This window comes from Miniopterus schreibersii, assembly GCF_964146895.1.
Source record: "Miniopterus schreibersii genome assembly, chromosome: 5".
Classification (NCBI taxonomy): domain Eukaryota; kingdom Metazoa; phylum Chordata; class Mammalia; order Chiroptera; family Miniopteridae; genus Miniopterus; species Miniopterus schreibersii.
In genome coordinates this window covers 49,078,113-49,105,820 of record NC_138106.1, presented here as the reverse complement: position 1 = coordinate 49,105,820, position 27,708 = coordinate 49,078,113, and the positions used below count along the sequence as shown (strand labels likewise).

Sequence of the window (27,708 nt, the reverse complement as noted above, 5' to 3'; positions counted from 1 at the left end):
AGCACCCTTGTAATCAGGGAGCAGTTTTAGGACACAGAAACCATTGTGGTTGTGTTAATGCAAAAAGTGATTTAATACAAGAAACTAGGTGCTTATCAAATCACTGAAAGATTAGTAGAAGTAAACTCTAAGGTTGGCCTATAGGTATGACTTTCAGAATAAGGCCACCAGACAGACACCAGGGGAGCAGACACCTTTGCTACTGTTAGAAGCAAAGAATCAGAAGACTACTGCCAATCAACTGTTGAACTGAAGAGCATATTGTTATAAGATCAAGAATCTACTACAACTGCTTCTTGACATACAAAAAGCTTGTGATGGAAAGATGCTTTCAAAGCAAAACAAAATAAAACAAAGTCTCCATTGCAGTAACACCAAAGCAGTGGAAACATGGCTTCCATTCCATTTTCAAATTAATTGCCAGACTTTTAGAAGCCCTGAAAGGTCACCATGCTATGAGGAAGCCCAAGCGTCTTGAAGAAGCCACAATTGGCAGTCCCAACTGAACTCAGCCTTTGCATCATTCTAGCCCAGGCATATGAGTAAAGAAGCCTCTAAAGTATTCCAGGCCCCCAGCCATTCAAGTAGTCCCAGTGAAGGCCCCAGACATCATGGATATAATATCCCCACCTTGCCTTAGCCTGCTTAAATTATGGCCCACAGAATCTATGAACATAATATAATGATAGTTACTTTACATCAGTAACATTTATAGTGGTTTTTATGCAACAAGAGTTTACCAAAACATAGAATATCATAGATATTTTATGTTTCAACTTATTCAGCACTTCAGAAACATTTTTAAAGGTCATACTGTTATGTGATTATATACCACAATTTACCTAAAATTTTATGCTCAATTTTAAAGGATAGTTGGTGTCCAGTTTTTATCTTTCAGTACTAAAACTGTGGTGAATAATTTTTCCCAGAGGGTTTTTTATTTTTTACTTTTAGCATTTTTTTCTTTATCATAAATTTCCATAATGACTGTGTCTGGGCTATGACCAAATTTCTTTCTAAATGTTTTGTATTCATATCTAGAATATTTAGCATGGTAGGAAAAAAGTTTTAAAGCAAGCAAATCTACTTACATTTATTTTAAAATTTTAAGTACAAAAATAAATTCTTTAAGTTAATCAGCCCTATTGAAAACAGAAATATGTGACCAAAAACCCTGGGCTGCCCATATATGGTTATTTAAGCTGGCTGGACCTTGTGAGTCAAACATGAGAACCTGAGGAAAATTTGGTCACTACAGCATATTGTGGGAAAGGGGCAGGAAGACTAGCATGTTGAGTAATCTAATAATTGATACTGCCCTGTTATGAGCTAAATTGAAATAATATTCACATGAAACAGCCAGCAAGAGATGGTAATAGCTGGGCAGGGGCTTTGGCTTAGCAAGTGCAAGGGGTCCTGGCTAAGTAAACAAATTTTACTACTCCTAGGGCTCTGCCATATATGGCTGAGGTGGCTGTGTCATCCCACATTCCTCTGGACAAGCGCAGAGCAAGGCATCACATCTGAGGAAGGGGCAACTTGTTCTAACTGGTGTACCAGGGGCAGAGGGGACTTATTTTGCAATTTGTACCATCAAAGTAGTTGCCATTTTCTAATTCATTCTAAGTTCTTGTTAGTGCAAGCTGTTGCCCTCAGAATTCTTCCTATTTATAAGACTAGTTGGTAGTGGACAAGAGGTAAAACTCTTGAGTTCAGCCTCCCCATGGCTAACCTTCGTGGGATATTTCTGCCTTTCCACCTGGGAAATCTGGGACTTCTGAGATCTGTATTAGTGTGGAAGATGACTGGCCCTAAAGGGCTTGGATCTCAGTGTGCATTATGCATTACACAAGCCACTCCTAAACCCTACCAAATAATTTAACGTGACCCTGCGTCCCAGCTTTTCAGCATATAGACACTTAATGAAAAAATCGTGATTAGAAACCTGCCTCTGTGAATACTACTTATGTAATATTGGACAATTTTCTGAATCCTTTTTTCCTGAGCATCAGGTTCCTCATCTCCAAAATCAGGATAATAAAGCACATACCTTTCAGGGTTGTTGTAAAGATTAAATGAATAATGTATATAAAATGCCTGGCACTTAAACTATCCAATAAATGTTAACTCTCTTTTTAAAATATAGTAAAGCATTCGAGTGCATTCAAATAGTGAAACCTAATTCTCATCCTTGCACGAGCTATGAGGGAATCTAGGAAATGCACGATTTTAAGTTTTCAAATCTGCATTACAGAAAGGCTGTAATGGAGGAACACTGAGTGGCAGTGCCCCATGTCCAACATGGATAGTAAGCATGAATTCTCCATTTAACTCTTTTGTCCTTTGAAGGACCAAACAAGAACATTTAAAATGCATTCTGAACGTTGCAGAACTATGAGATATTTCAAATATTTTTTAGCATTAAGAAAAATAAGACATTTTTGTAGTTATTTCCAAGTGTTTAAGTTATATCAAAACAGAGTTAAACTCATAATGCTCTAAATAAACAGTAGTTTATCTTACAAATGAGCAGTGTTAGAGACTACCATAGTTTTTGTTCAGAGTCTACCATATATCAGGAAGTGTTCCTGCATGTAACACATATTATCACAAAAATTCCATGAAGCAGATAATAATATTCCCAGTTTGCAGAAGAGGAAACTAAAACATAAAGACTTCAATAATTTGTAAAACTAGTAGAATTTGGATTTGAGCCAGGCAGTCTAACACAAGAGTGAATATTCTTAAGAACCATTCTCAGCTGTACACAGTAAGATGCTTTCATTCTATAATTTAATCTACAAGCACCTAAAGTACTTCCAAAACTTCTATAAATAGGTGTTTACTTAAATTAATCAAAAGAAAGTTTAGTACTATAACCTATTTTGTATTGCCATTAAATGGTAGAATACACCGTGAGGATATAGAATATTAAATTATGTTAACTAGTCAAGTTTTAAAAATGAATCTTATATTTAATAAATATGATTTTTTTGGCTAACTACTGAAATTGTGACTAAATTTTAAAATAACCAGGACTTAGCTATCTTTATATGGTTTGAACAAAAAGAATTCTCACTCTTCTTCATTTATTAATCTACACACTTGAATTCCTTTATATTAAGGTTTAATTATGATATTTATGCCACCTTCTTCTTCTTGGTACAGATCATGTAAATGGACACTGCACAAGTCCAACTTCTCAGAGTTGCAGTTCTGGAAAACGTCTTTCTAGTGCTGATGTTTCAAAAGTAAATCGCTGGGGTCCTGGGAGACCACCATTTCGAAAAGCACAGTCAGCTGCTTGCATGGAGATTTCTTTACCAGTTACAACAGAAGGTAGGTTAAACATACAAATTTTTGTGGATATAATTAAAATTTGACATACCATGGTAAAGGGAGTTGGCAGACAAGAGATGGAGGTCATGTGTAAAAGAAAGAAACAACTAGTCAACTCCAGGCAATAAGTAACAGAGCCTGGTTGGGCTGTGGCTGTGACTCCAAATCCATTCTGTGCAACACCTTCTCCTCACCTCTAAAACCAAAATTGCTCTACCTCTTGGTAGGTTCCCACCCCCTCTGTACAACGGGAGACCTATGCCTTAATCTGTTGTCTACACTCCCAGTAACAATTGAGTGTCTTTGCATCTCAGTGGTAAGCCTCTTAGTGTCTCTATCTGTAAATAGTTACTTAATGTCTGGCAACCTTAATTTCTCAACTCTCTAGTGCATGTGACCCAAAAAAAGCAAGATATTGGATTCTAGAGTTTACAGTTTCCTTCTTCATATGTTTTTTAAAACAGATTATTTGCTTACTTTTGGAATTATTGTGGGGGCAGGGAGTAAAGTACAAGAGCCAGAAGGCCAGACATTTCAGAGAGGGGAAAAAAGGAGGGAATCTTATAACTGCTGCTACTGTCTTGCTGATAAAGAACTTTGTGGAGAGAGAGAAAAAAACAATCTTGGAAAGATTTGCTATGGTAATTCTGTGCTATAAAGTAATTCCCCACTTATCACCCCTCAAAAAATTTGATAACAGTGATCTATATTATTCTCCAGATTTTAAAAATAAATTTTTTAGTTTTTATTGTTTAATATTATGCCATACTAAATCTGGTCCGTGGATATGCAGACAATGTTATCTTTCTATCACAGGTGCCTATGAGTAGCAACACTGAATATTGATGAACCATGAATGGAAAAATTAGGGGAACATATTAGCTAGGTATGGTATAATAGAAGCAAAATGTAAAGGTTATAAAAGCAGCAGCACTCAATTACTGGATTGAGAGTTGGGAATTTTGAATTTTAGTTATTTCTGCCTCTAACTTGTGCTTTATTCTGGGAAAATTACTTAACTTTGTGTCTGTCTCCAAATCTATATAATATATAGATTATATCCAAACTTATTCTCATCTCTAAATTCTATTACAAACAATTGTTTATAAACTTGCTGAGGGATAGAAGGGGGAAATTAGAAATATTATATTTTGTTTTTTAGAAAAAGGATAGTCTGAGGAATTTATATTTAGTCTCCTTTACAAAAATGAGTTACATTTCTACCTATCAAGAGGGAAAGGAGAGTGAAGGCAATAGAAAGGAGAATATGAGGAACTTGTACTCTGGAGTTTCTAAGAATACAACCTTCCTAATACCCTTTAACTGAGGTGGTGATCTATGCTTGCTGGGATGTGCACACTGTGTAAGTGCTGATTAGCAGGAGAACCTGAAACCATCCTGTGTTTTATAAGTGGACTGAAGCCTCTCAGAAAGATTACCACTATCAACGGATTGCACTGTCCATAGCTCCTATTTGGCCCTATGCAGTTAGGACTGAATTTGGATTCAAGGTAGGCAGCAGGTAACTAGTTCAGGAAGATAACATTTGCTCTTTGGTATAGTTCAATTTTTTGCAACTATAATTACTCTAGATATAGCAAAACCAAAAATTGCATTAGGGGAATGTATTTGCCGTAGAACATTTGTGCCTCTTGGGGTTAGTAGCCACACTGTTGTCAGTAAGTGGAAATTGCCAAGAAATCATTAGGAATACTTCCAACAATTGAGAGATAGAAGGGAAGCTTAATTAAAATGGTACCAGAAATTCTTGTAACTATTACTGTTTAGATTACAAGAAAATCTTGGAGAACTGGAGAGTCAAGTTCTAGTCCCAGCCCTGCTTGTGATTTACACTTCTGGACTTCAGTCTCTTCCTCTTCAAAATAACCTAGTGAACTGGATAAGCTGCCTTCCAGTTGAGCTACCAAAGAATCAGATTCTACTCCCCCCTCATAATTTTGGTTTTCATGTAGTAAGGCTGACTTTACTTTTTTCTGGAAATGCACTAGCAGTTAATTTTTGTCTTGTAAATTTCCACAGAAAGCCGAGAAAATTCCTATAGTCGTTCTAGAAGCTCTAGCATCTCCAGTATTGACAAAGATTCTAAAGAAGCAATTACAGCACTGTACTTCATGGAGTCCTTTGCTCGGAAAAATGACTCTACTGTGTCTCCTTGTTTGTTTGTTGGAACTAGTCTGGGAATGGTGTTAATCATCTCCCTGAGCCTACCTTCAGCAGATGAACAAAGACTAACAGAGCCAGTCACGGTTTTGCCAAGTGGTAAGAGTTTTTACGTATTCCTTCTTTGATACTTTTTAAAATTTAGGTATAAGGTATTGTAAAACATTAATTTGTATTGATCTGGAGCAAAGATCTTAAGTATTCTGTGTAATAGGAAGTACTGAGAATTTCATAAGTCATATACTATTTCAACATTTGTCTTATTACATCTTACCTTTCCTTTAGGGTAAAAGAGCACAACCATTTCTATGGTAGTAAACTGGAACGGCCAGCCTAACCAATGCCTTGGGAAATAAGTTTCTGAGAAGCACCGAAGAAAAACCTCAATGCAAAAGTTAAAAAGTTATTTTTAATAAATGAAGCATGTCTCCAAAGTTCTATGGCAGATCAGAGTCCATGAGTGTTTTCATATCACCCTTGAAGAACTTGTGATTAAGCTAGAAGGGGTCTGCTTTGAGGTGGCTCTCTAAAGGCTTTAACAATCTTCTCATCTCTTTTCACAATTTATTTCCTTTTTATCCTAGTGCCTGGAGACCTTGACCTAAATTACGAGTATTGTTGCTGAAGCATATATAGTATTCTCTTCCTACCTAAATTATCTTTTTTCTCTCAAAGAAAAGACGAGTGAGATTCCTTCTGTTATTCCCATTAATATTTTTAATTTGTTCTTAATAACTTTTACTATCTCTCTTTCCTATTTATGATAAAAATTATCTGAAAGCCCTTAGCTGGTTTTGCTCAGTGGATAAAGCATCAACCTGAGGACTGAAGGGTCCCAGGTTTGATTCCAGCCAAGGACATGGACCTCGGTTGCAGGCTCGATCCCAACCCCAGTCTGGGTGCATGTGGCAGGCAACCAACTAATGTTTTTCGCTCACATTGATGTTTCTCTCTCTCCCTCCCTTCCACTCTCTCTCTGAAAAGTAATGGAAGAAAATATCCTTTGGTGAGGATTAAAAAAAAAAATTATCTGAAAAACATTTCTTAAGTAAAATATTTTTCAATTAATATATAGCATAAGGGACTTTATTTTAAAAGAATACATATTATGGTATGGTAGGTTAGATAAAGTGTTTTCTTTGTTAACTGGTATGCTACATTCATATACATGAATTATTCCTTACTGTAGGTGGGAGAGTCTGCTCTCTCTACTAGTGTGGCAGAGTCACATAAATGTATGTGTGTGGCTTAAAAAACTTTATTTTCTCATACTTCTGAAGGCTAGAGGTCCAAAATTAAGGTGCTGGCAAGTTTGGTGTTTTCTGAGGCCTCTTCTTCACATACGGATGGCCACCCCTCTGTATGCATGTACCCCCTGGTGTCTGTGTGTCCGAACCTCTCCTCCTTAGAAAGGCACTAGTCAGCTGGATTGGGGCCCACCTTAACAGCCTCATTTTAACGGAACCACCTCTTTAAAGTCTCTATCTCAAATGCAGTGCCAAAAAACCCCTCAGACTGGGGTTTAGGGCTTCAACATATGAATGGGGGAACAATTCAGACTATAAAATGCATTGTATTTTAAAAGTTAATCTAGTTGGATCATTTTTGAAATTTATTTAATTATAGTTGACATACATTATATTAGTTTCAGGTGTCCATTAGTGATTCAACATTTATATACCTTATGAAGTAATCACCATAAGTCTAGTGACCATCTGTCACCATACATAGTTATTATGATGTTATTGAGTATATTCTCTATGCCCCATGACTTATTCTATAAATGGCACCTTATACATCTTAGGCCCCTTCACTTTTTCACCCATTCCCCCAGCACCCTCCCATCTGGCAGTCATCAGTTTGTCCTCTGTATCTATGAGTTTGAGTGAAGTAAGACAAAGGAAGACAAATACTGCACCTTTTCACTTAGATGTGGAATCTAAAAAACGAAACGAATGAGCAAACAAAACAGAAACAAACTCTTAGATACAGAGGATTCTTTTAATTGTAAACTTATTTCACAATGAGAACATATATTTTACTAGAGTTCTAATTTTTAAGGAAATACGCACAATTCTCCTAGCCCTTAGCCCATTTTTTAGTAAAATTAAGAATTGGTTTTTTGAAAAGATAACCAAATTGACAAACCTTTAGCTAGGCTAAGAAAACAACGAGAAGACTCAAAATCAGAAATGTAAGATGAGCCATTAAATTTGATACCACAGAAATAAAAATTATATGCCAACAAACTAGATAACCTAGAAGAAATGAATAAATTCCTAGAAACATATAACCTACTAAGACTGAATCATGAAGAAAGTTTGAACAGACCCATAATAAAGAGATTGAATCAGTAATCAAAAACCTCTTAACAAAGAAAACCCCACCTTTTTTTAAGGAATCTTTTCACATAAATTTATCTTGGTTATCTTGACAACAAATTCTAATCAATGATATGGAAATTTGAGATCACTAAACCACTGAAATTTAGAGTGGGAACACATCTAGAGGATCCATTCTAGTAGGATCATTGTGGTCTGAATCAGAGTCACTGGAGGGTTTTTACAGCACAGATTATTGGGTGCTACCCTGGAGCTTCTGATTCAATAGGTCTGGGCTGGAGTCAGAAGATTTGCATTTTTAACAGACTCCCAGGTGGTGCTGGTCATACAAATGCAACTTCACAGGCTGGGATGGAAAACCCTACAGTTCTTCCCTCCTATAGGGAAAAGCCCAGTCCCTCCTTCTGTGCTTCTCCTGCGTCACGACTTCCTTTACTCCCACACCACTGCCACACACAACACTTCTTACTCAAGAGGTGTGGAGGTGTTTTTACCACAACAAGCAATTCTCTTCCACACTGGCTGGGTGTCCCACAATTTAACTCAATTCTGACACTGGAGATAATGTCAGATGCCCCAAGTTAAGGGCTCAGTCCCATAAGACTGTCCCCCACCCCCATTCAGCGGCCAGTCGCAAGTCCAGGTGGTTACTACCTGTACTTCAGCTATAAATCTGAGGCCATGACCCCTCCTTTGGGTTTGATTAATTTGCTACATGGGCTCACAGAACTCAGGAAAATGTTTACTTGCTGCTTCCAGTTTATTATGAAGGGACACAGATGAATATCCAGGTAGAAGAGATGCCAGTGCTAAGTAAGTGGGAAGGACACAGAGGTGCCATGCCTCTCCCGGCACCCTCACCTTTCCCCAACCCGGAAGCTCTCCCAAACCCCTCCTTTTGGGGTTTTATAAGCTTCATTACACAGGCATGGAGTTAATTGGTGATTGAACTCAATCTCAGGCCCCTCTCCCACAGACCAACCTTCTAATCACGTGGTTGGTTCCCCTGGCAACTAGCCCTTCTTAAAGTGAGGGCCAAGTCACCTCATTAACATAACAAAAGACACCTGTGTTGTTGCCACAGTTTAGGAAATTCCAAGGGTTTTAGGAGCTCTGTGCCAGAACTAGGGATGAAGCCCATACTTACTATAGACATACTTACTGTAAATCACAATACCACACATGCATAGTAAGCTTAATCAAAATCCTGATTAGATTTAACTCTGCCTACTTTATTTCTACACCTGTGTAGCTGAATATGGCTGGAGAAAATATATAACCACACTAACAGTCTCATTTTGAAATAAACCATCAATAACCTCCAGTGAGCTCCTGTGTTGCTGGGTTTTCTTGTTCTCTCTCCCAGCCTCTTGAACAATTGTAATTTCTCCACTCTCCTCATACCTCCAGTACCTCCTCCACTGTTTTCAATCTCAGCTAATAACGTGTCCTCTTTCACTGAGAAAATGGAAACAATCAGATAAGAACTTCAACAGCTGCTACCACCACATCTACCAACCTTTCTGCCTATATCGCCATGGTCTCTATAGTCTCTCCTATTGACTCCCTATAGCAGAGGTGGGGAACATTTTTTCTGCCAAGAGCCATTTGGATATTTATAACATCATTCACGGGTCATACAAAATTATCAGCTTAAAAATTAGTTATGAAAAAACTTCTAGATTTATTGAATTTCGAATCCCACCTGCAGTTGCCTTGGCAGGGCCAGGCGAAATGATTTCACCGGCCAGACGTTCCCCGCCCCTGCTCTAGGTTGTAAAATTTAATTAAATTTATTCTGAGGGCTCAATTTCAGAAAAAGAAAAAAAGCATTTTCTAGCCTGGCTGGGCGTGGCTCAGCGGTTGAGCATCAACCTAGGATCCTGGGGATCGTGTTTTGATTCCCAGTCAGGGCACAGGCCCACTTTCCAAGCTAATCCCCAGTCGAGGTCCTGCAGGAAGCAGCTGATCAGTGAGGACTCTCTCATCATTGATGTTTCTTCCCCTCTCTCTCCTCTCCATTCCTCTCTCTGAAGTCAATAAAGATATAGATATATATCTATATATATATATATATTTTTTTTTAAAAAGCGTTTTCTAGTGAATGAGTCTATGAAAGAAGTGGAATCAGATGGCATGTTATTTTTTCAGTTGAAGTTGTTTCAATAAATAAAAATTACATATTTTATAAAATTTGCTTTTTAAAAAAGGATTTTAAGAGGGACTATATAGTATAAATAAAGAACACTGAATTAGGAATCAGGAAACCTGAATTCTAGTCCAGGCTCCACAACTAACTTGCTATGAGACCTGGACCAAGTCTCATCATCTTTCTGGGTCTCCACTTTCTTATTAATATAATGAGAGCATTTGACAAGCTGATGTCTTAGGCTCCTGTTAGAACAATATTCTATGATTCCAAGTTATTGCAATTGATGGGTTCACAAATTACCTATTCGTGTATATTATTGCAATAGACAAATATTATCATAACATAAAATATTGATTGCCCATAGATGAATAACAGCTGTTCCAGAAAGAATTTCACATGCCAATGATATGCAATTGTTTTTATAGGTACATTCCTCTCATTGAAAGGAGCTGTGCTAACATTCTCCTGTATGGATCGAGCTGGTGGATTAATGCAACCACCATATGAAGTTTGGAGGGACCCAAACAGCATGGATGAAAATGAAAAATCTTGGAGAAGGAAACTGGTCATGAACTGCCCCTCTCTGTCACAAGAAACAGGAGATCATCAGTATACAATAATCTGCTCAGAAAAACAAGCCAAAGTTTTCTCACTGCCTTCTCAGACTTGCCTTTACGTTCATAACATCACTGAGACATCTTTTATACTGCGAGCAGACATGGTGGTCATGTGTAACAGTGCCTGCTTGGCATGCTTTTGTGCCAATGGGCATATCATGATAATGAGGTATTTGCCTTCTTTATAAATTATATGGTAATCACAACAGTGCCAACAAGGTGCCGTTCTGAGAAGTATACGTGTAACGTGCAAGATGTTACCAAGAAGCAACCTGAGATCCTTGTTTCATTATGTTTTTCAGTGTTTTATTCTATAATTTCAGAAGAGCTTAGCTTTTATATTTTTTGTTTTGTTGGGTTTTTTTGGCTAAAACATGCTTTGCATTGTGAATATATATTTTAATTGACATTAAGGAATTTAAGGAAAGAGTGATTTCTAGGCATTTACACATTCATTCAGCAAGTATTTATTGAGCATATGTTATCTCCCAGAAGCTATGCTATGCATGGGAAATATAAAGATGAATAAACTATAAGGGAAATAAATGAACTTACTTTTACTATGTTTCATAGTCCACGCAAGAATTTTACATACAGCACTTAATTTGATCCTTATAGCTTCTCTAGGATGTAGAAAATAAGTAGTATTTGCATCCACCATTTTACATGTATTAATGAATTAACCTTTTCCCCACCACCACCTATTAATTTGACTGAATCTATTATGGGTGTCTATTTAACTGGGTTTGTTTTGGACTCATATCCTAAGGAGCTTAATTACTTGAAATGCCATAACATATGCTTTTTAATATATATTTTTTCATACTAAGTCTTTGAAATCCAGAATATAATTTACACTTACAGAACATCTCAATTCAGATGAGCCATATATTAACTACTCAATAGGTACATGTGGCTAGTGGCTACCACATTGGACAGCACAGTGCTAGAACCCTATGAAAAGCTTTTACCAACAGCACATCTTTCAGGTCCCATTTTACACGGTAAGGTTCTAGGGTTTAAATTGTAATTACAAACTACTTTGAGATGAGATATTAGTACTTTTTTCAAGGTGCTGGTTTTATGATCTGGGATAATCTAAAATCATTGTGCATATTGGAATTAGTAGGATAATTTTGAAGCTTGAGATATAATTACAAGTTTAGTTTTCTCCTCTTGGCATTAGAGATGTAATTTAAAAGCAATGAGACTGGTTTTTTTCAGTAGTTTGTAAAATTGGCTCTAATGACATTATCCAAAGGGACAGTCTGATGAAGTTAGGTGAAATCATTGGCCACAACATTACAATAAGCATATAACCATTCAGTAAGACACTGGAGATGAGTGGTATTCATTTGGATGTGCAAATTCTCATCTGTTATTTATAAGTTATTCTCATTCCCTTACAGCCCTGGCCATGCTTAGATTTGTTAATCGTGCTTTCAGTGCAGGTGCCCTAGGTCATAGGTAATTTTCATTTCCTGCGTATTGAGGGCATAAAGGAATGGAGAGCAAAGCTGCTCCCTTCCCAGGCACAGTGAACTGGACCCACTCCATGTCTCCATCAGTTCATAACCTCCTCAGACTCAGGAGTTTTGCTTTAAGAGACCAAGTGTGCAGTCAGGCACTTTCTAGCAGTAGTGTTTCTGCCATAACCAAAGACTATGACCATATTGTAGGAAGCTGTGAAATGCTGCAAAAGTATCCTGAAATTTCTGCCCACTGCATTTAATCCATTCTTCAAAGACATGTGTTAGGTATCTAGATGGATTAAGATAGAAGTACTGTGCCCATGATTTTTTATGTCAAAATCAATTTATTACCACTGAGACTTCAAGAGATTAAAAAGAAACAACCATAAAATAGTGGTATAAAAATTACTATTTTTCTGTAAGGATCTGCAAATTTTGTACAGAGAAATAAACTTCCAACAATTTGAATATGATATGTGGATTTGCTTTTATTCCATGCAGCCTACCTAGTCTTCGCCCAATGTTGGATGTTAATTATTTGCCACTGACAGACATGAGGATAGCACGGACGTTTTGTTTTACCAACGAAGGACAGGCATTATACCTCGTCTCTCCTACTGAAATTCAGCGGTTAACGTACAGCCAAGAGATGTGTGATAATCTACAGGTAGGTCAGGTACATTTATAAAAAAAAAACATTGGAATGGTTGTAGAAAGAGAGAGAATGATAGAGATGTCTAAAAACTAAGATACTGCCCTGGCCTGCTGAGTTGGTTGAAGTGTATCCCAGACACCAAAAGGTGGTGGGTTCAGTTCCCCGTCAGGGCACATACCAGGTTGCAGGTTCAATCCCGGGTCAGCATGTGCAGGAGGCAGCCAATGTTTCTCTCTCTCTCTTTCCCTCTCTCAAAAAATAAAAAATAAATAAATAAAATCAATTATAAACAAGTATTGTTTAAAAAAATAAAAAATTAAAGCTAAGATTTTATTGGGCCAGACAATAAATATGCCCTGCCTAGAATATGTCTTGAATATTATGTTCATCACTGTGACCCTACCAAGTTCTAGTGTGGTTCTGAGTGTACACAGAAAAAATAAGAACAAGGGGGAAATGTAAAGATTATGCATATTAATGGTTAATTTGTTTTGTTTTGTTTGTGCCTGTGGAGAATGCTCTGAAAGATTGTAAACTCTCCCTCCAGGTGGAGAATATGTCAGTACACACAAATCTTTGCATACAATTAGGGGATTTCATGCACTTTTTTTGAGGAAAACTTAATTTGGTTAAGAGGCATACAAAATAAATATATTTATTCTGTGTGTTAGAACTGGGCATTTATCTTTGATCATAGCAGTAAGCAGAGCCTAGAAACAGAATAAATATCAAAGCCTATATAACCTTGGGTTAGTTAAAAGTGGTCACAAAATTTTTTAAAATATCTTAGAAATTTCATTGGTTCAATCCCCTCATTTTACAAATAAGAAAACTAAAGTCCATTAATTATAACACAGAGGTTATGAGTATGAGCTCTGAACTATTTAAGTTGTATTTTGTCCACTTGTATAACTTTGGGTATTTTACTTAACCTACTTGTATGCTCTACCTTAAAGCATTGTTGTGAGAATCAAGGAAGAATTCATATAAAGCACTGAGCACAGTGCCTGGAATATAGTAAGTTTTTAAAATAAATAATAATAAATACTATTATTGTTTTTCAACAAATACTTACTGAATTTTTATAGTATGCCTGGTACTTGGCTAGGCTCTAGGAATACAGTAATAAACAAGATACAAGTCCCTACCTGCTAGTGGAGAGAGAGAAGCAAACCACCGCAGTATTGTGGGAAAGCCGTCTATGGATGGCTGTGCTGGTACTGCGGGGACATGTAAGAGGGGCACCTGGGTTGATGAGCGGGGGGAGGGGGGTAGTTAGAAAAGGATTATGAACGGTAAGTAGGAGTTTCCCACGGGAATGGGTGGCTGGGGATGGAAAAGGCAATGACATCCTTGGCAGAAACCCAGAAGTTTAGGAAACTACCGACGAAGTTCAGAGCTGGGAAGTGAAAAGGGTGGAGGATGGTGCTGGAGAACGAGTCAAAAACAGAGCTTGGAGGACCTTGTAAGCCTCTTATGGCATCGCATTTATCTCCAGGGCAGCAGGAAGTCATTTAAAAGATTTAGCAAATTTGTTTATTGAAACTAATATTCTGGTTGCCGTATGGCAATTAATTTTGAGCAATTAAGACTGAAGGTAGGGAGAGGAAAACAAGATGGCAGCATAGGTAACAGCTGCACCTGCCGCCTCCCGCAACCACATCAAAATTACAACTAAAATACAGAACCACCAGCACTCAGAGCCTCCTGAGATCTGGCTGAACAGAAGCCCCACAACCAGGGAACTGAAGAAGCATCGAGACCAGTAGGAAGGGTGGAGACGCCGGCGGGTCGGGGCTGAATCGCAGAGACTCAGCCGCGGGCCCACACCGGTGCCGTGGTTGAAACCTGGGAGGGAATCTCAGCGGTGGGGGTTTCCCGGAGGAGTGAGGGGTCCCAGCCCCACATCAGGCCCCCAGCCCAGGGCTCCAAGGCTGGAGAGACGTCCCCACAACTCCGGGCTGTGAAACCAGTGGGGACTGTCTCTAAGGGTCGCAGAGGCTGCGGGAGCCCCAGCAGCTCCTCCTAAAGGGCCCGCGCACAAACTCACTCAGACGTGCTCCCTCTGAGCCCAGCGCCGGGCAGCAGCCTGAAAGGACCTGGGACACTCGGGGAGGAACTAACCTGCCTGAAATCCAGGCGAGAGCTGGAGGCGCAGCTTTCTCCCAGGCAGAGGAGCTGGCAGAGGCCATTGCTCCTTTGGCGAGTCCTCCCCGCACACAGGCAGACGCCATATTTGAATCCCCAGCACCTGACTCACGCCTTTGGCCCCGCCCCGTGATTCCCAGAGGCCCCGCCCCTCCCACCTGCAGCTCATCCAGGCCATTTCCAGGGGCTTTTCTGCGCAAGTGGCCTCTCAAGCCTTATACTTAGGACTTTCCTAAAATCTCTCAAACAAGCAGCAGCACGGCTTGATAAGTGGCCCCAGGCCTGGCACTAGCGGCAGCCTGCATTGGCTCATAACTTGGCCTCTCCTGGACACCTCCAATCCCAGCACAAGTAGCAGCCAACTACGGTTTGCTGTGTAGCTCCTGCTGGGTGGCCCTGGGCAAGGCACAGGCGCAGGCTGACTTTGCACCTCCTGGGAGGCCCCAGAGACAGTGCACCTGGTGGTCAGACTCGACCACGCTGGATTACAACCCTACCACATCCACGAGTGACACTCAAGGGGCACATTTGGTGAACACCAAAGCCCCACTGAAGTAAATCCTGCTCCATAGGGGTGTCTCCAGCACAGCAGCTCTCTGGCTGTAGTTGCAGCTGGTCCTCACAGCTGATTGGTCTGGGGGTCAGTTCCTCCCAGGGACACCAACGGCAACCAAGGCTAAACTACATACAACAGGATAGTGCACACAGCCCACACAGGGGAGCACCTAGAAGGCCTGGCTCAGGTGACTGGGGAGGCTGAGCCACTGGACTCTACAGGACACCTACTACACAAAGCCACTCTACAAATTCAGGAGACATAGCAGCTCGACCTAATACATAGAAACAAACACCTGGAAGCAGCCAAAATGTGGAGGCAAAGAAACATGTCACAAAGGAAAGAACAGAAGAAATCTCTCGAAAAGTAACTAAATGAAATAGATCCAAGCAAGCTAACAGATACAGAGTTCAGAATAATGGTTTTAAGGATGCTCAAGGATATTAGTAAGAGTATGATGAAAATAATTGAGAAAATCGATGACATAATAAAGGACCAATTTGAAATGAAGGCTACACAAACTGAAATGCAGAATAATTTACAGGGAATCAACAGTAGAGTAGAGGACACTGAGAATCAAATCAGCAATTTGGAACATGAGGAAACAAAAAACACCCAACCAGAAGAGCAAAAAGAAAAAAGAATCCAGAAATATGAAGATAGCATAAGGAGCCTCTAGGACAGCTTCAAGAGGCCCAACATTCGTATTATTGGGATGCCAGAGGAGAGGAAAGAGAGCAAGAAATTGAAAACCTGTTTGAAAAAATGACAGAAAACTTCCCCTACCGGGGGAAGAAATAGACTTACAAGTTCAGGAAGCACAGAGGGTCCCAAACAAGAGGAACCCAAAGAGGCTCACAGCAAGACACATCATAATTAAAATGCCAAAGGTTAAAGACAAAGAGAGAATCTTAAAAGCAGCAAGAGAAAAGCAATTAATTACCTACAAGGGAGCACCTATAGGACTGTCAGCTGATTTCTCAACAGAAACTTTGCAGCCCGGCCGGGTGCGGCTCAGCGGTTGAGTGTCAACCTGGGATCCAGGCGATCAGGGTTCGATTCCCGGTCAGGGCACATGCCCAGGTTGCGGGCTGCAGCTGATCAATGACTTTCTCATCATTGATGTTTCTATTCTCTCTCCCTCTCCTTTCCTCTCTCTGAAATCAATAAAAATATTTTTTTTTTAAAAAAAAGAAACTTTGCAGGCCAGAAGGGAGTGGCAAGAAATATTCAAAGTGATGAAAAACATGGAACTACAACCAAGATTGCTCTACCCAGCAAAGCTATCATTTAGAACTGAAGGTCAGATAAAGAGCTTCTCAGACAAGGAAAAGCTAAAGGAGTTCATCACCACCACACCTGCACTACAGGAAATGTTGAAGGGTCTTCTTTAAGAAGAAGCTAATGAACAAAAGAATCTGATGAACTAAATAGATCCAGAGACATTGAAGCATGTAACAGACGATCATATTTCAGAGGGAAGAGGGAAGAGGGAAGGGGAGTGGAGTGGAGGGTGGGAAGAGATTAACCAAAGAAATTATATGCATATGTGCATAACCCGTGGACACAGACAATGATGGGGTGAAGGCCTGGGGAGGGGGTGGGAGTGAGGTGGAGGGGGTCAATTGAGGGGGAAAAATGGGACACCTGTAATACTTTCAACAATAAAGGTAAATTAAAAAAAAAAAAAAAAAAAAAGACTGAAGGTAGGGGGAACAATTAGGAGGCTTTTAAAAAAATAATTAAAGCCAAAAATAACAGTGGCTTGAAATAAGGCATCCAGCAGTGAGAAGAAGTTAACAGATCAGTTAGATTGGAGGGTTATTGGAGGTGGGAGTAAGGGAAAGGAAGGAATTAATAACTATTTCTTGATTTCTGGCTTGGGAAACTAAATAGATGGTACACTGCCATTTCCAAAGAGAAAAGATTAGGAGGAAGAGCACAGGCCTAGTGAGCAGAGCTGAGGGGAGATGATGAAGATAAAACCATACTGCACATTCACAGTCAAACTGGTGTTAGGTCACAGATCTCCTGACTTTTGGTTTGAAGCTCCTTTCTCCAAATTGATAGTTCTCAAATTTTGATCTGCTTTAGAAACACCTGGAGAGCAAGTTTAAAGTATAGGTAACCAGAGCACATCTTTGTAGGTTCTGATTTAGTGTGTGGAATACAGCCTGAGCAGCTGCATTTCAAGCAAGATTTTCCTCCCGTCATTCTAAAGCACACCCACTATGGAGAGCAACCGTACCTCACTGTGCAGCAGCTGCCTAGTTGACTCGTTTAAATGATCAAATTATCTTGAGCCATTTCATAATTTTGTACTTGATATAAAAATAAATCCAGCCTTTCTCCACATACCACCAGAGGCTTCCTGTTTCACAGGGCAGTCCGTGCATGGTTTAGGAGAGGGACCAGGACAGGCAGAGGCTACAGTAATTGAGAAAGATCAGAAATCTAGGTTGAGAGTCACTGATCAGGTGAAAATTAACCCTAGAGTGAATATGCTATCTTCCCATCTTTCTAATTGTAAAGGGAATAAGAGCACAGAAAATGAAAATTTTAGAAAGGCAGTTACTGGAGAAAAACGGAAAAGGAGGCAGTGCCGAAGCTGGAACTGGGAGCGAAGCGAAACCAGCAGGAAAAGACGGAAAGCAAGCTGTCCTCACGATGCCTGTGCTCTAACCACCACAGTGTTATCCTTTGATCTGTTCACTTATTTGTAGTTACTCTAATGCTTTTTTCTTTGAATTTGATACAGGACATGCTGGGAGATTTGTTTACTCCCATAGAGACACCAGAAGCTCAAAACAGAGGTTTTCTAAAGGGACTGTTCGGTGGAAGTGGACAAACCTTCGACAGAGAAGAGCTCTGTGAGTAAACTCCTGATCATAAAATTGTATCACAAAATAGAAGACCTGTGTATGTGTATAATGTAAGGTAATATGCGACTTCAAATTCTAGATTATTTAGCTTCTATACCATGAACATTATTTCTGTTTATCAAACATGAATAAAATGGATCGCTTAATATTAGGAAATAGTTTAACAAAAACAGTACCTGAAATTCATGCAAATAATGAATAAGCTAATGTGTCATTTGCAAGTAGATCGTGCCTGCAAGGCAGGGGGAAGACATTCAGTCACTAAAGTCTGAGAAGAAAATGTGTTTGAATCTGCCTGCCTTTAACCACTGCTGGGAAACAGACTCTTTCTTCAGAACACAAGGTTTACCAATGCTACAGAATAAATTACTTTTCATACCTACCACTGAGACTCTTTTGAACAATAATCCAAAAACAGTAGAAAGATACTAGGCAACATTTTTAAAAAGAATTTAAGAATATATTTTCCTCATACACTGTTAGTGGGAGTGTAAATTTGTGCAGCCACTATGGAAAATGGTACAGATATTCCTTTAAAAAATTAAAAAATACAACTGTAATATGACCGAGCAATTCCATTCTGGATATTTATCCAAAGAAAACAAAAACACTATTTCAAAAATATATATGTACCACTATGTTCACTGCAGCATTATTTATAGTAGCCATATATGGAAGCAACCTAGGTGTCCATTGATAGATGATTCAATAAATAAAATGTGGTGTATATATATATATATATATAGTATGGAATTATATCCTAATAAGGCTCTTATTATTTTAAAAAATAGATCTAGATTCCATTCCTAATGTTATTTCTTTGGGAATGCTCACTAAATTTCTACCAAGACAGCTGTTTTTCAATTTTAAAAAATTACTTCACTAAAATTAAATGAAACTGAACTTTGTAAGTGACAGGTAAGTTTTTAGTCTTTTATAAAGTAACCAAATTTCAACATGTGTATATTAATGCCCATCATGCATATACCCCATTCTCTAGTATTTATACACACACACACGGGGGGGCAGGGGGGGGAGATTTAAAAACAACACCTAAGACCTATCAAGGCTGATAGCAAAATAAACAGAGAACAGTGGAATGAAGACTTAGGCTGAAATTTAAACAAAAGAACAGACCTGAGATTGGAACTAATGTGAGTTAAATATAATTTCACATATGTTGTGAGCATCCCAATTCAGCAACATTAAGGATGCAATTATGGGTCAAGATTGCAGAGCAGGTAAACTCTGCTCACCTCCTCCCATGATCATATAAAAATTACAACTAGATTATAGAACAACCATCATCAGGAACCACCTGAAGACTAGCTGAAAAGAATTCCTATAACTAAGAATATAAAGCAGCAGCCACATCGAGACTGGTGGGAGGGGTGGAGACTCGCAATGGGCAGATGCCACACCCAGTGTGGTGATTAGAATCTGGAGGGAATTCTCAGTATGGAGGTACCCTGAGGAGCTGGAGGTTTCAGCCCCACACCAGGCTCCCCAGCCCAGGGTTCGAGTAGCAGGAAGAAGAGTCCCCATAATATCTGGTTGTGAGGAGCAGCAGGGATCACATCTGAGAAGGACAAGGGCCTCCTGGAGACTGAGGAGAACCTCTTAATGTGCTTGTACAGACTCACTCACTCAAAAATTCATAAACTCTAATCTCCAGCACACTGGAAGCAGCTCAAAAAGTACCAGGGGCAAAGGGAAGAAACTAAATTGACTAACTTCAAGGCAAGACTGAAGGGGCAGGGGTCAGAGCAGCTCTCTTCAGGGACAAAAGCGCTGACAGGTACCTTTGTTCCTTTGTGGAGCTCCCCTCCCACTCAGCTGGCACCAAATCTGAGCTCTCCATTAACCAGATTAACACTGTTCACCCTGCCATGGTGATTCCCCGACACCCACCCCACCCAACTCACCTGCCTGGCCTGAGCCTCTTCTAGTAGCTCCTCCACACAAGCAGCCCGACTTTCCCCAAATCTATCAAAGATCCAAAAGCCCCAAACAAGCAGCAACCTACTATATATGTATATTTTAAATAATGAACAAACAAAACACAAAGTCGTAGATACAGAGAACAAATTGGTAATGGACAAATGGGAGGGTTTGGAGGGCTGAGTGAAGAAGGCGAAGGGATTAAGAACACAAATGGGCAGTTATCATGCCAGTTATCAAAACAGTCACGGGATGTACAGTACAGCACAGGAAATACAGTCAATAGCATTGTAATAACTATGCATGGTGCCAAATGCGTACTAGACTTAATGGGATGATCACTCCATAAGGTATGTAAATGTCTAATCACTATGTTGTACCCCTGAAACTAAAATAATATTGTATGCCAACTATAATTAAAAAATAGAAATAACCAAAAAATGTAATTATGCCATACTGTTTGGAACACACACACACACACACACACAGGCATATGGCGGCAATAGCTCTCACAGTCTCTTTTGTAGGCATTTTTCTTGGGGAAGTGCTAACATTTCCAAATACATATTTATGATAGGGTCAAATATGTCTGTCTCTTACAGGAGAATTATGACAGTAGAATTTAATATAAGTACTTTGGTGATAAACTTGACTGTCACTATTTGAATTACTGACAAACGTTTTCATTTGCTATGGCTTGAATTCCCAGTTGGGGAAGCTGCGGCAGGAAAAGCATCCCGTAGCCTCGCGCAGCACATTCCTGGGCCCGGCAGCATAGAAGGGATGAAAGGCGCTGCGGGCGGGGTGATGGGAGAGCTGACGCGCGCTCGGATCGCACTGGACGAGAGGGGGCAGAGGCTGGGAGAGCTGGAGGAGAAAACTGCGGGCATGATGACCAGTGCAGAAGCATTTTCCAAACATGCACACGAGGTAAACTGCTAAGTAAATATAGGCATCTTCATACAGTAATAACTTTGAACATTTAGCACGAGAAAGCTTAGAGATGCCACTGTAAGTCATCCTGTGTGAGAGGCGAGGTAACCTGGGTCCCATTAGAGTATTACAATCCCCCCAGTATTGGGAGAAAAACACTCTTTTCAGAATGCTATAATACATTGATACTTCATTATCTTAGGGGATAACCTAGAAGAAATCACCCATTCGTTCTGGTACACTGGGTGATATTGTGCATCCTCTGCTTGCATGGTGCTCAGGTAAATGCCATGCTCCCCCAAGAAGCAGCAGGTGCAGGAGAGACTGGGACCCACACACTGCTTTCTGTCCCAATCACTGAAAATGATTTCCTGTCAGCTGAGTCTCTACAGCTTGATTTGTTTTTCTAAACAACCTTTTTCGTATGCACTTTATTTTACAAAATAAAGGAAGTTTTATAAGTTTTAAGATTTACTGAGATATCCACGATTAATTTGGTATGAGCTTACTTGATTAGCACTTTTAAAGATTTTTTTTTTAACATCTCATGGTGACCTTTTTTTTTTTTTTTTTTTTTTGCAGTTAATGCTGAAATATAAGGATAAGAAATGGTACCAATTCTAAACTTCTAAAGAAGCTATGACTGCTTTGAGAAACCATTATTCAGGGAAACCAGATTTATTCCCAGCATCACTATTCAACTGCTAGAAGCCAGTTTCTTCTAAAATTGTTCCATTACAGTCCATCTGAAGTTATCATACGAGAGACTTATCAGAGACACTGTACAACTGAAAGGCTGGAACCCTGGTTAGAATCCCAAGGTATGGCTGCATTTGCCGTTTCCCACGTGGAATGGAGCTATCGTCTTGGCATATCATTTGCTAAGGATTTACATTTAGGAACTATGGGGAGTCCTCCTGATTTGGAAAAAAATCCTGTACAAACAAAAGCATTAATGCACTTAATGAAAAAAAAATCTTTGCATGATAAATTAACATCTTAAGAGGAAAAGAAAAAAAGCATGTTGTGACAGAAGAAAAAAAGATTAATGGTAAACTATTTTTATAAATCGGGCCACACCTGACAAGTTAAAAATCTGCATTAGAAGTTATCAGTGCATTTGCCATACACAACTGAAAGGGAATTGAAAACAGAAACAAAGTTTTCTTCTCATCTATAACATTCATTAGACTAAAACATTATTGAATTCTGATGGCAAGAGTCTGATTAACGTTCCTCTCACTCCATAATATCTTACATCATTCACAGTTCTTGGTCATAATGAAGTATTGCTGGTATAGTAATTTCTAACACAGTTATTTCCATTTCTATCATTTTCAGAACAAGTTGCTATTTTTAGTCACAAACCATGCAGCGTAGGGACACCTCAAAGCATCTTTTCAGCCTGGTTTTGCTCTCTGCAGGGGAGTTGACTGATAGGTTTGGGGAAACTAGATGGACTATAGGAACAATGCAGTTAGCTTTGAGAACTGATTTCACACACTCCGGTTTCTGTTTCTAAAGTGATATATTTGTAATGCTCCATTTGTATCTTTGTCTGCCAGTTACACAGTATATTACTGTTCAAACCCAGTGGGGTCTTCACTCCAAAGGTGCTCTTGCAGCCAGACACTCACAGACCAAACTGGTCGTTCTCTTCAGCATGATTCAGTAAAACCTCAGTTAATGTTTTGGGAAAGGAATTCTGATTTATTACATTTCTGATTAACAAGGGCTTTCATTAGAAAATAATTTTGGTTCAATACTTATTATTGAAAATCTTTATAAAAGATAGTGGTGTTTTTGCTATCTTGGCCTCAGTCACCATTATGCAAAACAGAAATACAGAGGGAGTTTAATGACATAAAACCAATAATTTTGTCATTCATTAGACTAAATAATCTAATGATTATGTCAATAGATACCAAATACCTATTCCTTATTAAAAACTTCTCAAAATGAAATACAGACTATCCTTTACATGATCAAAGGCATCGATCATAACTCAACAGATAACTGGAGGCAAAAACAAAACAAACAACACACCTGCTATCATTTAACATGAGTCTGGACGTCAAAGGTCACAGAAGTGAATATGTGCAGATTCTAGGACCCATCCTGTGATATGTTGTTCCTTCAAGAAGAATTTTTAAAAAACAAGGGTTTTGCTTATTGAATCTTGATTAATCAAGATCTTACTCGATACACATTTATGTTTTAAGAATTTATAATTTTCCTGAAGTTCAGGTTATTTTAAAATCCAAAGATAGTATTTGTGGGTTTTTAGATTTTTTTATTTTTAGTGAATTTGTTTGAAGTGGTACTTCCTTTAAATGCTCTTAGGAATTTTGAGAACAAAGATGATTGGAAGAGTCAGCAAATGTATACCAGGATAGCATTTCCCAGAGTCCTTGAATTTGCTTGATTTCTCATAAAAACCTCTCCACAAATCTCTCCAGACTCCTGTGAACAGCTTTAGGGTAAGAAAACCTGACCTGGAAATGCAACATGATACATAAAATTATATAGCAAAAGTGTTAAAGAAGCTTGAGACCAGGATTTGGGAAACACTGGTAGTCAAGCTGTAGTGCACTGTTTGCACCCTCTGTTTCGAGGACCCCAGGTTTCTGATTTTCTGAACAGATACTTTATCATGTATATATTTTTTAAAAAAACATGTTTAAAACCTAAAATATTAGTTTATTTTAGAAACAATGAAATTCGGTCCAAAGTGGCATTAAGGTCAATGACTATCTCTGAAGTCCCTGTAAGATCTGATTTAACTTGTCCTACATTAGGGTGTCTCAGCAGTGGCACTGTTAACTCTTTGTTGTGAGGACTGTCCTTTGTACCCTAGGATGTTCAGCAACATCCCTGGTCTCTGTCCACCAGATGTTAGTAGCAACCCCTGAGCAATGACAGTCAAAAATGTCCCCTTGCCCTGGCCGGTTTGGCTTAGTGGTTAGAGCGTCAGCCCTCGGACTGAAGGGTCCGGTTCAGTTCCAGCCAAGGGCAGTACCTCCGTTGCAGGCTTGATCCCTAGTCGGAGCTCGAGCAGGCAGCAACTAATCGATGTGTCTCTCTCATGTCCATGTTTCTCTCTCTCTCTCCCTCTTTTCTCTCTGAAAAACAATGGAAAAAATATCCTTGGATGAAGATTTAAAAAAAAAAATATCTCCAGCCATTGCCAGAATTTCTCCTAATTAAGAGCCACTGTTCTACATCATTTAAAGACAGGTTAAGTGTGAATATGTAATATATGTCTTGTATAAAATTAAACATCATAAGTGCACAGTGTCTTAACAAGATAAATTATTATACCCAAAATTGTATGTGTGGTTCATATGCAATAAAATCCTATTTTGGAGAAAGCTTATATGAATCAGTAAAAAGTAACTGTTATAGAATATTTTAAAGCATACAGAGAAAATACCAAAAAGGACAAGATAGCATTTCACAGTAGAAGTGCTTAAAACTTTGGCTTTAATTAGTAGATAAAAAGTTTATAATTAGCACAATTGGAAGTAAACAGGTGCTTCTGAAATGCTTGAAAAGAATAGGTTCTTTTAAAATGTGTCTTTCAATATTGTTTTTATAAACCCTTGCATAATGTAAGGGTAACTTTATCCCACAAACTCCTGATTAGTGGAATACAAATTAATGAGGTTTTACTGTATCGAAATAATTTTTATAATGCAAAGAGATAGCAATAACATGAATCTAATGTGGACGTGATTTTCTCTTTGAATATCTCTATTCTGTTTCACTCACCTTAGCACATGCGCACAGGCACAGGTGCACGCGGGTGCACGCGCACACACACCATCAGCATCAGTATCACCATCATCATCATCATCTTTAGCAAATGAGTACTATTGATCCCTGTAATTCTTTACATCTCTCTTATCTACTATTTAAATGTCTTGCTGTCTTAGAACATAAGAAAAATACTCCTAATAACTTGGACAATGATAGAGAAAATGACTCTGCACCTCAGTTGTCATCAAAATTACATTCTATCTGCTAAGGTGGCGTCGGAAAATAAGGCTTGTGAACCGAAGCCTGTACAAGTTGGCCTCCTGTCCCTCTGACTCCCTTGAGAAATAAGCCCTTATTATCCCAGAAGAAAGTGGACCTTTGCATTCTGTTCATCAGTGGGAAGCCAGACGTGTTTGTTTTTCTAGTTCTAATAATAAGCAATAATTCCTATCATGAAGTCACCCATTAACCCTGGAGTTTGGAGGAAAGGATGACTGATGATTTATCTTTTATTTTAATCCCCACAAAAGCAGTACTACTGATTCTGTTCCCTACACGTCACTGAGACCCAGATTTAGTGCCCCAGTCACCGTCAGGGTCATCGTCTGACTCACTCTGGAAGGACAGTGACAGAACTGAAGGACATGTTTTCTGAGAACTCAGTCATAAGGACTTTTTTCAAATCTCTTCTGTAGCCTTTGGATGATGCTCAGGCTAATAAATCAGAATCCAAGTCTCTGTTCCTCAAAGATCTTAAGGGATCGATGGCTTTGAAAAAGGGGACAAAAAAGATATAAAGAAAATTAAGGTTAGCTCTTTGAGGTACTTGGTTGTAAAGTGTTTGGCAGAGGGGAAAGGAAGAGAGTCGAGAAAAGTAAACTAGGATCGTTGGGACAACCCAGGAGCAGGCCCGAGGGATTTCGGCCCGCCCGTGGAAGGCGCTGTACCTTGCCCTCCTTGTTCAGAGGCAATGCCGAAAGGCTCAGGCATCCGTCTTGCTCTTTGCGTCAGGGGAGGAACATGGGAGCCTGCACAGCTTCCTCACCGCTGTCCTTTGTAGCCTCGGCCTCATTTTTGACTAGATTCTATGTCACATACACGCTGGCCCAGGTGTGAGAAATGCTTGCCAGTAAGTTGTGTATTTGGACACTGCCATCCAGGGAGCAGGTGGCAGGTTTAGTGTGTGTGTTTGCAGACAACATAACCCTGAAAGGGTGAGAAAGGAAGAGGGCGCGCCGATTGGGGCGGGGGGAGGGGACGTAGAAGCCGGAGTGAAGGGGGGCTCTGATGAGGAACCAGAGGCACCAAGGGCAGCATTTACTTACATATTGATGTAGGGAAGTGATTCTCAACCGTGGCTGTATGTAAGAATCATCTAAGGAGCTTTAAAAATTCCCAATTATATCAAAATTGCCTGGAGTGTGAACCAAACATCAGTATTTTTGAAAGCCCTCAAGGTGGTTCCAATGGCCAGCCAAGGTCGATAACCACTGCTTCTTGGCCAAGTAAGGACATGCTGGTCTACTTGGCTGGTGTCCAAGCCCTACTTCCCAGGGGTCAGGGAAGGCAAGATGTAGGAGACACAGTGTTGGCTGGATGGATATTAATTTTGTGTCACAACCCAAAACAAATGTTCTGTGCAAGCTTCTGACTAGACAGTGCCCCATTAACTCTTATTAACTCTCTGTGATTTTCTCCTATGTGACTTAGCTGATAATTATTCCAATTCAAACACCTAGGTATGGATTATCTTATACATGTGACATCATAAAACACCAGAAATATAAGAAATTCAACAGCATGTGAAGCTACATGGAAAACTAATTCTCAATAGTTGCACAGTGGAAATGCTCAAAACAATCTTCCTAAATCAGGTCCAAATTTATTATTCATTCTTCGTTTGGAGGAGATATGGGTACCAGGTACCTGTTCTGCTATAGGTATATTTTATTGGACTTGATCTTAGCAAGAAGGGAGAACAACTTTCTTTCTTTCTTTCTTTCTTTCTTTCTTTCTTTCTTTCTTTCTTTCTTTCTTTCTTTCTTTCTTTCTCTCTCTCTCTCTCTCTCTCTCTCTCTCTCTCTCTCTCTCTCTCTCTCTCTCTTTCTTTCTTTCTTTCTTTCTCTTTTTCTTTCTTTCTTCTCTCTCTCTCTCTCTCTCTTTTCTTTCTTGTTGTCGTCGTAGCTCCCAGGGCCACTTGGATTCATTTTCTTAGTAACTGGACATGTGTTTAAAGGGAGAAGAATGCCTGGAACTCACTATCTGGCCAGCAGAGCCCTGAAAGAGTGCTCGCACCTTCAGAAAGGGAGTCCGCCTATGCAAGGCAATAGTACTCAGTGAGAAAACTCGGGAGAGTTCTCTCCTCTTACACTGCTCCCCTCTAGCATTGGCCCGCCCTTCCCAACTGCAAAGCCAGAACGTAAGCTAGGTGGTAGTTATGGACAAGTGTACACAGGATCAAAATCTCCAATAACCTATAATTTTTAGTACTTAATTATGTGATGTTTTATTCTAGGAAATAAGAAACAGATGATATCATTGATGTATCTTTCTTTCATCTTCAGAATTTTTGCATCTTTTCAGAAAATGACAAATTACTATTTTTCTGTTTCACTCAGCAATTGTGACTATACTTAAAATTCTTGTAGTCTGTAGAGATATCAATAAAATTGTATATGTTTGTACATAGATGCTCTCTTATGTTATGATGTCATGAAATACTAATGATTTT

General features: G+C 39.3%; 1 protein-coding gene across 7 annotated transcripts in view; it reads left to right on the top strand.

The window, feature by feature from the left end:
- The window catches only part of STXBP5L (syntaxin binding protein 5L), a 171,748-nt gene extending 147,207 nt beyond the window's left edge, over positions 1 to 24,541 (top strand). For all 7 annotated transcript variants that reach the window (XM_081138285.1, XM_081138283.1, XM_081138282.1 and 4 more), the window contains 7 exons: positions 3,169 to 3,339; positions 5,380 to 5,619; positions 10,440 to 10,800; positions 12,605 to 12,770; positions 18,221 to 18,332; positions 20,995 to 21,215; positions 21,801 to 24,541. In XM_081138285.1, coding sequence (XP_080994411.1) covers positions 3,169 to 3,339; positions 5,380 to 5,619; positions 10,440 to 10,800; positions 12,605 to 12,770; positions 18,221 to 18,332; positions 20,995 to 21,215; positions 21,801 to 21,842 — 1,313 coding nt within the window. In that variant the 3' untranslated portion in view covers positions 21,843 to 24,541. The remainder of the gene's footprint in view (positions 1 to 3,168; positions 3,340 to 5,379; positions 5,620 to 10,439; positions 10,801 to 12,604; positions 12,771 to 18,220; positions 18,333 to 20,994; positions 21,216 to 21,800) is intronic.
- The last annotated feature ends 3,167 nt before the right edge of the window (positions 24,542 to 27,708 follow it).